General features: G+C 36.4%; 3 protein-coding genes across 3 annotated transcripts; 1 reads left to right on the forward strand and 2 right to left on the reverse strand.

The window, feature by feature from the left end:
- The first annotated feature begins 1,197 nt into the window (after nt 1-1,197).
- Nucleotides 1,198-4,546, forward strand: LOC122309537 (receptor like protein 21-like). The gene is made up of 2 exons (XM_043123047.1): nt 1,198-1,615; nt 2,593-4,546. The coding sequence occupies exons 1-2, from the start codon at nt 1,258-1,260 to the stop codon at nt 4,455-4,457; spliced, it is 2,223 nt and encodes a 740-aa protein (XP_042978981.1). The 5' UTR covers nt 1,198-1,257; the 3' UTR covers nt 4,458-4,546.
- Nucleotides 4,547-6,921: 2,375 nt separating this feature from the next.
- Nucleotides 6,922-8,346, reverse strand: LOC122310040. Its single transcript, XM_043123923.1, has 3 exons — nt 7,781-8,346; nt 7,641-7,734; nt 6,922-7,572 (listed from the first exon to the last, which is right to left on the reverse strand). The coding sequence occupies exons 1-3, from the start codon at nt 8,344-8,346 to the stop codon at nt 6,922-6,924; spliced, it is 1,311 nt and encodes a 436-aa protein (XP_042979857.1).
- Nucleotides 8,347-8,432: 86 nt separating this feature from the next.
- On the reverse strand, nt 8,433-9,527 carry LOC122310041. The gene has a single exon (XM_043123924.1). The coding sequence runs from the start codon at nt 9,525-9,527 to the stop codon at nt 8,433-8,435; it is 1,095 nt and encodes a 364-aa protein (XP_042979858.1).
- Nucleotides 9,528-10,203: the final 676 nt, after the last annotated feature.

Here is a 10,203-nt window from a genome sequence, read left to right on the forward strand (position 1 = left end):
TTTATTATATAGAAAACTAAAACTTGTATTTGCCAATCAAATTATTTCTCTTAAGTTATACCGTCTTTCTTCCCGGGGTAAGTCGTTCACTCCAAAACTGAAAACATAGTCAAATCAATGGGTATGCTGACAATTACAAAGGGCAAAGATCAGGTGAACGTAAAGACCACGGATAACTGAAGGAGATATATGAATGGTAAACGTAAAGACCACGGATTATCATGATGAATTTGTCTAATTAACTTATTGAGAGAGCGAGCATTGTATTTTATACTTTATTATATAGAAACCTAACATTTGTATTTGCCAATCAAATTATTTCTCTTAAGTTATGCCATCTTTCTTCCTGGGGCAAGTCGTCACTCCAAAATCGAAAACATAGTCAAATTAATGGGTATGCTGACAATTACTAAAGACAAAGAGGTGAACGTAAAGACCACGGATAACTGAAGGAGATATATGAATGGTGAACGTAAAGACCACGGATTATCATGATGAAATTGTCTAATTAACTTATTGAGAGAGCGAGCATTGTATTTCATACTTTATTATATAGAAACCGAACATTTGTATTTGCCAATCAAAATATTTCTCTTAAGTTACGCCGTATTTCTTCCCGGGGCAAGTCTTTCACTCCAAAACCAAAAACATAGTCAAATCAATGGGCATGCTGACAGTTACTAAGGACAAAGAGGTGAACGTAAAGACTACGGATAACTGAAGGAGATATATGAATGGTGAACGTAAAGACCACGGATTATCATGATGAATTTGTCTAATTAACTTATTGAGAGAGCGAGCATTGTATTTTTTACTTTATTATATAGAAACCTAACATTTGTATTTGCCAATCAAATTATTTCTTTTAGGTTACGCCGTCTTTCTTCCCGGGGCAAGTCGTTCACTCCAAAACCGGAAACATAGTCAAATCAATGGGTATGCTGACCGTTACTAAGGACAAAGAGGTGAACGTAAAGACCACGGATAACTGAAGGAGATATATGATCAATCGTGAACGTAAAGACCACGGATTATCAATGGAAATGCAGGTCATTCACTCCAAAACCGAAAACATAGTCAAATCAATGGGTATGCTGACCGTTACTAAGGACAAAGAGGTGAACGTAAAGACCACGGATTATCAATGGGTATGCTGACAGTTTATAAAGATGCATGCAAAAAACCTTTCATCCAAACGTTGCTTATTATAAACAAAAACATTATTACTTGCCTGCGCTTTGAAGAATCTCTTCACAAATGGACGGTTCTTTTGCCAATAAGGTCATCATCTTCCTTTGGTTGATAGCTGTCACCTTTTGCCCATCCGCTTGGGTTGAAGCTGGATGCAGCAAAGAACAGAACAGAGCTCTGTTGGAGATCAGAAACTCTACAGATGGTCTAGCATTCGACGATTTTGACGGGAGTCATTGTTGTCATTCACGTCATAGTATCAGGTGTGACAAAGATCATGGGAAAGTTACCAGTATGGTTCTAAACATGGACCGCATGAAGGTGCCGTCAATCACATGGTATCCGAATGTGACTTTGTTCACCTTATTCAATGAACTTGAGGTTCTTGATCTTAGCAGCATGAACATCGGAGGAGAGCTTCAAGGTGAGAACCCTAACCCCATTTCTAACCCCATTTTTACTACGTTATGATTATATATATATATATATATATATATATATATTTATAAAACAACTTTCTTAGACGTTGATGATCCTGTTTCGTGTCTTATCTGATGTGGCTTTAGTTAATGTTTCTTCTCCTTTTTCTTTTCTTTAAGTCAAATATGAGTTTTTATTAAAATATTAACTAAACCGTGGAGAGATCGATGTTTTATTTCATTCGTCTCTCACAATTTTTGTTCTCTTCTATTGTTCTTAGTTAGTGGTTACCAAAATTACAAATTTTTGGTCTGGTTTGATTTCCTTAATTGCATATATAATGCAATCAAACAACAAAATCGTTCTTCTGCGTTACATTGTATTCAGAAAACATTTTGCTTTAACTGGGCCAATGTACACTAATCAATTCAAATTGGTCGCGGAAAAAATTACTTTTAGAATATTAGTTGTATGTTTATATTAGTAGCCTTAATTTGAAGTAAAGATCCAAATTTGCTAATTTCAGCGAGACTTGTGCATTGTGATAATGGATGGGTTTTGCGCAGTTATGCTTCTCATCCTCTTTATAACAATATAGATTAAAAACTATGAAAAAGTTGGAATAAAAAAATAAAACTAATTTATCATACATTAAATCATGTAAATTTGTTTAGTATAATTTTCTAATTGTATTTGTGGGATTAAAATTCCTCATTTGATTAAGTTGACTGCTTGTTATATAGGTCTTCGGTTTGTTTTCTTTTTCCTACTTTATTTTCTATTTCTTAGTCAAGAATTTTTATTTGGTATACCTTGCTAGTTGCTACATTTGTCAAAATCAATTATTCTAAATTGCTTGGAATAAATATTTACTTGTTATTTACTCGTATCTCTTCTTTTTGTTTTTTTAATTTAATTTGTCTTCGAAGCATATTGCAAAGATCATTACTAGACTCACTTGTCAAATTAACTTCACTGCAGCTTTTTGTGGACTGAAGCAATTAAAATATCTAAGGAAGTTGTACCTTGGGAATAATACATTGGAAGGTAATATTCCCTCTTGTCTTGAGAGGTTGGAAGACCTTGATCTATCGGATAATCGCTTGCAGGGCCATTTACCTTCATCGATTTTCTCTAACCAGAGCAAGATTATGAAATTTAAAGTCTCTGGTAATCTTTTAGAAGGGGTGTTGTCATTTTCCATATTTGCCAATGCTTCTAATCTTAACTTACTCGATCTCTCAAACAACAAGTTGGAAGTTGAAACAGAGTCTCCCTCTTGGGTGCCCAGCTTTCAGCTAGGATCTCTGTACTTGGCAAACTGCAACCTCAACAAGAAGAATGGTCACATTGTCCCAACCTTCATATCCACCCAATATTTATTGTATTTGCTAGACTTGTCTGACAACTCATTAGAAGGAAACATTCCTTGTCAACTACTTTTCAATATGAATATCACAAATTTGTACTTAAGTGGCAACAAAATTGATGGTTCTTTCCTTGACTGCTCTACTAATGGAACTTCACCACTTAAGTCATTGGACATATCTGATAATCGTATCAAAGGCTCTCTTCCAAAAAATATTGGATTTCTTCTTCCAAGCATAAATCTCATTGACATGTCCTCAAATGCATTAGAAGGCAACATTCCTTGGTCCTTTGGTTATTCGCCTCTCTTTTGGGTAGGCCTTTCTCATAACATTCTCTCAGGAAAAATACCACAAAGTTTGACTAGATCTGGCTCACAACTCATGGTTCTAGATTTATCAAACAACAAATTGCAAGGACCAATGCTCCCAAAGGATGCGAACATGACAATGTTGAGGACCTTACATCTGAGTAGCAATAACTTCGAAGGAGTAATCTCCCCCACCATCTTAAACAGTCCAGACTTAGGACTCCTAGATGTTCGAGATAATGACTTGTCTGGTAATATTCCAGAGTGGTTGTATGATCATTCTCACTTGGCAGTACTTATTTTAAGTGGAAATCGCTTTGAAGGTCTCCTACCCCGAAGACTATGTCGGATGACAACACTACAAGGTTTTGACGTCTCTTACAATCGTCTTTCAGGAGGTATTCCCTCTTGCCTTGATAACATTACGTTTTGGAGCAAGAGTTCTCTAAGCGTTGCTTACTGGAAGACTTATATCACAAAAATTTTTCTACAATATCGCAACATATTTATAGAGGAAGATCTTCAATCTATCATAGCAGCAGAAGCTCTGCCTTTGCTCATAAAAAATAGGTTTTATACTTTCCGAGGTGATCCTCTCTTGATGATGACCCATATTGACCTATCATCTAACCAGTTGACAGGTAGCATTCCTTCTGAAATAGGAGAATTGTCACAGCTTCTATTCTTGAACTTATCGAATAACTCTCTAACAGGTTCCATTCCAATCTCTTTTCGAAACTTGAGAAGCATGGAGAGTTTGGATCTTTCTCACAACAAGTTGAGAGGAAAAATCCCTTCTGAATTGGTTGGACTCACTTCTCTATCTATATTTAGTGTTGCCTACAACTATCTGTCTGGAAAAATCCCATTTGAGAATCAATTCTCAACTTTCACAAGCCAATACTATGAGGGTAATCCAGAACTATGTGGAGACCCCCTGCCAAGAAAATGCTCAACTGCAAACCAATCAAAACCTGAAGAAAAAGAAGGAATTAGAATGATTGATCACCCTTTCTTCTTCTACGCATTTGTAACTGTGTCGTATGCACTCGGGTTTTGGGCTTTCTTTGGGATCCTAATCATTAAAAAGAATTGGAGGCACAAGTATAATAGAGTTGTGGACGGATATATTGAGTCTTTGTTTGAGTTGCTCTCTAAGTATAGGTGATTACCAATCAATTATGTGGGCAGTTTTATGAAATATCTGTATTTCAAAGCATCACTTATCTTCAATAAAGATGTAGAACTTCTTGCTTATATTATGTTTTGGTTTGAGATGCCTACCTTTTATGCTATTGTAAATGATTTAGTTTAATTTATTTTTTTAGTAATGCAGTCGTGATTGTGCAAGTATCGTGCAATCTTTTTGAAAAAGAGTGGAGTTTACTATTAAAAAATTACTTTTTTTTTATATATTGATTCCGTATTTATTTATTTTTTTCAAAAAGATTGCATGACATTTACGCATTCCATCACTACAAATATCATTTTTTTAGCTCATGACAAGGAGTGTGAATGATGACTTTGATGCAATGAGCAAGAAGTGATCAATAACAAATTCTCAGAAAAGTAAAAAAAATAAGGTGCTTAAAAAATGAACAATGCTACTAAGACCAATGGAGTACCGATTAAATGACCAATGCAGTGTAAATTTTTTTAAAATTTGTTTCTTCTTTTATTTTAATCATTTTTTACACAGTTTTGTATATTTTTAAAAGATACAAAAAAATATTTAGTTATTAATATTTACTTCCTTAATCATTAAGTAAAATTAAAAAATAAAAATAAAATAAAAGACTCAATCGCTCAAATTTATCGGTCAAATATATCGGTTCAATTAGTATTTTCCTTAAAAAATACCATTTCAAAAGATCAAAACTTTAACCTGTTTAATTTCTATACCAGCAAAACACTTTTTAAATGATTGTAGTTCATTTTTGCAATCCCCATATATTTAGGCCGTCAGTAAAAGTATTTTATTAAGCAAAACCACTTTGGAACGGTTCGATTGCTTTTTTGTCCTTAATAGCCCTAATGTTGGCCTACCACATCAACAAATCTACTTTCTGTATTTGGATATTGAAACTACGTCAACACTTCTCAATATACTTAAGAATGAGCATATATATATATATATATATATGTATGATTTGAAATAAAATAATTGATATTATTTTGAAGAATTTTGAAAAAAAAAAAATGATATCCCATATCAATTTGGATCTGCACCAAAGTCCCAATTATTAAATTAATAAGTTTTCCCCGTCACTTTTTAATGATCATATCCAGTCTTTTTTATAGTCATATAAGCCCATGAATAATTCTAGCATAATTGGGAATTTCTTTTTTAAGACTTGGCATCTTTGTGTATGATGGACCTTGGACCATCATAAATTACCAATTTCAGACACTTATCTAACCGTGAGACTGTGGCAAAACTAAAGACGTGACCGATTGCCACCAGCTGCTTGTGGTCCTTGATTTCGATTTAATATTTTAAAATATGCAGCACACTCAAATCACTTTCATTTGAAATTACGTTTTGTTTGTGGCCATGATTTTTAAGCTCTTTTGATCAATTTAATCAAATATCCTAAAATCATTGCTTGATCCTTATCTTTAATTGCAACATTAATTGGAGAATCGGGACGGATATGACATAGTTGTACAATAAATATACACAAAGCTTTAAATATTATCCCATAAATTGTGGGATGCCAAATATGACATAGTTGTACAACAGCAAGGAAGTGTTAAAAATGAAAACAAGAACTCGAAATAAAGCCTAGATGTGGAGAAAACTTATTCTCTTTAACTCAACTAACTAAATGGTCTGTTACACATATATATAGATTACAGAAAAACAGAAAGACAAGGAGAAAAAGACTTAAAGTTAACCTTTTATTTTCTACTGATTTACAAGTAATCCAAGACATTGCTTTTCATGACAACCTAAGGCACTGCTTCACATGACTTTATCTGCAATTGTGTGCCTTCTGTTCAGCTGTCGATGCATGATTTACATGCATTTTTGTTGCTTTACTTTCATGTGTCAGTGCTTTATACTTTTCAGCTGTTGTATCTTGTATTTCATCAACTTGGTTGCTGCACGATATTTTCTGCAAGTTATGGTGTGCTTGTTCAGAGTGTCCATGTCCTATTTTACTTTCTGTTTTGTGTGAGGAAGCACCAACGACAGGCTTGATTCATGGTGGCATGGTAGCTTGATCTTCGAATGTGACATTCTGTAATGATGTCATTGGAGTGATTTATCGCTTGATCAACGGGTATGCTGACAGTTAATGAGGACAAAGAAGTGAACGTAAAGACCACGGATAACTGAAGGAGATATATGAATGGTGAACGTAAAGACCACGAATTATCATGATGAATTTGTCTAATTAACTTATTGAGAGAGCGAGCATTGTATTTTATACTTTATTATATAGAAACCTAAAATTTGTATTTTCCAATCAAATTATTTCTCTTAAGTTATGCCGTCTTTCTTCCCGGGGTAAGTCGTTCACTCCAAAACTGAAAACTTAGTCAAATCAATGGGTATGCTGACAGTTACAAAGGACAAAGATCAGGTGAACGTAAAGACCACAGATTATCATGATGAATTTGTCTAATTAACTTATTGAGAGGGCGTTTTTAATCCGACCCAGTTGCAAAATAAGATCCTCTGCTTTGTGATGACCAACCAACTGAGTAAACAAATCCATATTCCAACCCAACCCAGTTTTGGAATCCTCCAATTTAAGATTTGGCATATCAGAAATCAGAATATTATCACAAAGAGGAGCATCATCAGCCCAATGATCATGCCAAAAGAGAACATTACCCTCCCGAACTTTCCATTTAGAATTAGCTTGCTCTAAAGGAATACTGTTCAATATCATCTTCCAGAAAAGAGACCCTTTCTTATGATCCACCATAGAAATATGTCTATCACCAATATATTTAGCACGAAAAAACTTGGACCAAAGAGAAGTACCTTGCAGAAGGTTCCAGGCTAACTTCATGTGAAGAGAAGACGTCCTGTCTTGAAGGTTACGAAGACCCAGACCGCCTTCCGAGACAAGCTTACAAATATCCACCCAAGAGCGCCATTTTTTCTTAGGTTTACCATCTTTAACACCCCAGAAGAAGGTACTGATGATTCTGTAAATTTTCTCAATCACTGCTTTAGGAGTTCTTAAGATAGAAAGGCTGTGCACGAGAATACTTTGAAGAACATGTTTAATGAGAGTCAAACGTGCCCCACTGGATAACAATCTGGCCTGCCAACCCTCCAATTAAGACTGAACTTTAGCAATTAAGTCATCAAAGTGAGCAATCTTTAGTCTACCTGTGATAATAGGAACTCCCAGATACTTAAAAGGAAAACTTCCTTCCGTAAAACCAGTGAAACGAAGGAGAGCCCGACGCCTAGATGCAGAGATCTGAGTAGAGAAAAAAATATGGAATTTATTTATGCTCACAACTTGCCCTGACCACTTTTCATAAATCTTCAACACATCAGTAATAGCTTTCAAAGAAGCCTTGCCCCCATTACAAAACGAAACCATGTCATCCGCATAATGCAAATGTGAGATAATAGGGGAGCCTCGAGGGTGGTGAAACGGAATGATCTTGCCCATATGGATCTGATTATTAATCATCCGTGAGAAAATGTCTTCCACAAGAATGAAGAGATAGGGAGAGATGGGATCACCTTGACGCAACCCACGACCACCTTTGAAGAAACCTTTGGAGACTCCGTTCATGACCACGGAGAACCAAGGATTCATGATGCATTGACGAATCAACATACAGAAAAAATCTAAGAAACCGAAAGCTTTAAGAACCTGCAAAAGAAAGGACCGGTCTACACTATCGAAGGCCTTCGCCATGTCAATCTTCAAGACAACATTCCCACCATAAGCAGGTTTATTAATAGAGTGAATCATCTCTTGAGTCATGCTAATGTTATCAAAGATGCTACGGCCTGAGAGAAAGGCTCCTTGTTCAGGAGAAATAATATTAGCAAGCAGGGGGGATAAGCGATTAACCATGATTTTAGTGCAAATTTTGTAGAAGACATTGCACAAGCTAATCGGTCTAAACTTATCAAAACTCGTTGGATTTTCAACTTTTGGGATTAAAACCAGATGAGTAGCATTGAAAAACCAAGGGAGAGCCATACCTTCAAAAACTCTGTCACAGCAGCGACAACATCGGTACCAACAATGTGCCAACAAGATCGATAGAAGCCCGACCCAAAACCATCAGGACCCGAGCTACCATCTTCTGGAATGGAGCAAAGAGCGTCATAGACTTCTTGAGACAAAGGAGCACAAGAAAGGAGGACGTTGTCATCCTGTGAAATAATCGGTTGAACTAAGTCCCCCAGATTAGGCTCATCACGACTATTACCTACTTTCAAGAAATTAGAAAAATAAGAGATAGCCCTGTCGTGAATTTGTTTAGGTGAGGAGAGAATAGAACCATCCTCTAGCTGCATCTCTTTAACCTCTTTATGATTACGACGACTGATAGCACGGAAGAAAGCAGAATTTGCTTCAGCCTTCTGAATCCAACGTTGTTTAGCTTGTTGGGCAAGGCGTTGTTCTTCCCTATTCAACCAGATTGATAGCTCCAACTGGGAGGCAACTAGATCATCCTCCACGTCTTCAGCATACTCAGATTGTAAGCTTACCTCCAAGCCCTTTATACGATCCTCAAGAGCCGCTATGTGGGAGACAGTTTTACCAAAAATTTGATTGTTCCAAGTTCTCAAAGCAATTTTGGGACGTTTAAGTTTAGTAACAAGCATATACAAATGAGATCCCCCAACAACATCACCATTCCAAGAGTGCGAGACACAATCGAAAAACTGAGCATGAGAAACCCACATTTGTTGAAATTTAAAGGAAGGAAAGCCATACCGAATAAGCTGATTCTCCAACGAGACTGTCATCGGCACATGATCAGAAGAAGTGCGCGCCAAGTATTCCATATTAGCACCAGGAAAAGCATTGAGAGCCGCTGTGTTAAATAGACAACGATCAAGACGTGCCCAGTGCCGTGATCTACCAGAATGACCATTACACCAAGAAAGAGAATTCCCACAGGAAGGCATGTCAAGAAGCCCACAAGAACCCACCCAACTGTTAAACTCCTCCATAGCCAAAGCCAACCTTGGCCTGCCCCCTCTACGCTCCGAGTCATTTATGATAATATTAAAATCTCCCATGACCATCCAAGGAAGATGATGAATATTAGCCCCCATCAAAGAATCTCACAGTCTTCTACGCTCCAAATAGGAACATTTCGCATAGACAAAAGTAATACGGAAATCATTCAGATTAGTGATTCTAACAGTCAAAAATTGATCATCCATGTTCTCAACTACAAGATGTAAATCTTGAGACCAAAATAGCCATAATTTGCCGCCTTCCTCAACATTAGAGCAACAACCATCAAAATGCAATCTATCACGCCACATATCTAAATGAGAGATACTAACCATAGGCTCAGCAATAACAACAAGTTTAGGATGAAACTTCGTTACCAATTTTTTAAGACGCTTTCTCGACGTTCCGAGACCCCGAGCATTCCGATATAAGTAAGAGTCCTTCATAAATTAAGACGGGAGGACTTGCTTACAACCCTGGAAGAACCTCTTAGTTTAATGCCTTTCCCATTCCATTTAATTCCCGAAGGAATATTCGAGTCTGAGACCACAAGGTTGTTCTTAGCTAAATGTTCCAAGGCCCCTTCAGAATCGGTATCAGAACAAACATGACCATCAGAGCAGGTTTGATTACGTACAATCTCCTCACAATTTGGTGCACTTTCATCCGGGACCATGGTAGGCCCATCATGGACCATATCATCAACGTCTTCCTCATCAAGCTCTTCAATAATAA

Source organism: Carya illinoinensis, chromosome 5 (genome assembly GCF_018687715.1).
Source record: "Carya illinoinensis cultivar Pawnee chromosome 5, C.illinoinensisPawnee_v1, whole genome shotgun sequence".
Classification (NCBI taxonomy): Eukaryota; Viridiplantae; Streptophyta; class Magnoliopsida; order Fagales; family Juglandaceae; genus Carya; species Carya illinoinensis.

Excerpts from the sequence above, each read along its gene's own strand:
- LOC122310040 (XM_043123923.1), bottom strand. The coding sequence starts at position 8,346 with ATGGTTAATCGCTTATCCCCCCTGCTTGCTAATATTATTTCTCCTGAA. Across the intron at positions 7,735-7,780 it reads ATTTATGAAAAGTGGTCAGG|ATCTCTGCATCTAGGCGTCG; the intron begins GCAAGTTGTGAG and ends TTCTCTACTCAG. Across the intron at positions 7,573-7,640 it reads GGGAGTTCCTATTATCACAG|GCCAGATTGTTATCCAGTGG; the intron begins GTAGACTAAAGA and ends GAGGGTTGGCAG.
- LOC122310041 (XM_043123924.1), bottom strand. The coding sequence starts at position 9,527 with ATGGGAGATTTTAATATTATCATAAATGACTCGGAGCGTAGAGGGGGC.
- LOC122309537 (XM_043123047.1), top strand. The coding sequence starts at position 1,258 with ATGGACGGTTCTTTTGCCAATAAGGTCATCATCTTCCTTTGGTTGATA. Across the intron at positions 1,616-2,592 it reads CATCGGAGGAGAGCTTCAAG|CTTTTTGTGGACTGAAGCAA; the intron begins GTGAGAACCCTA and ends ACTTCACTGCAG.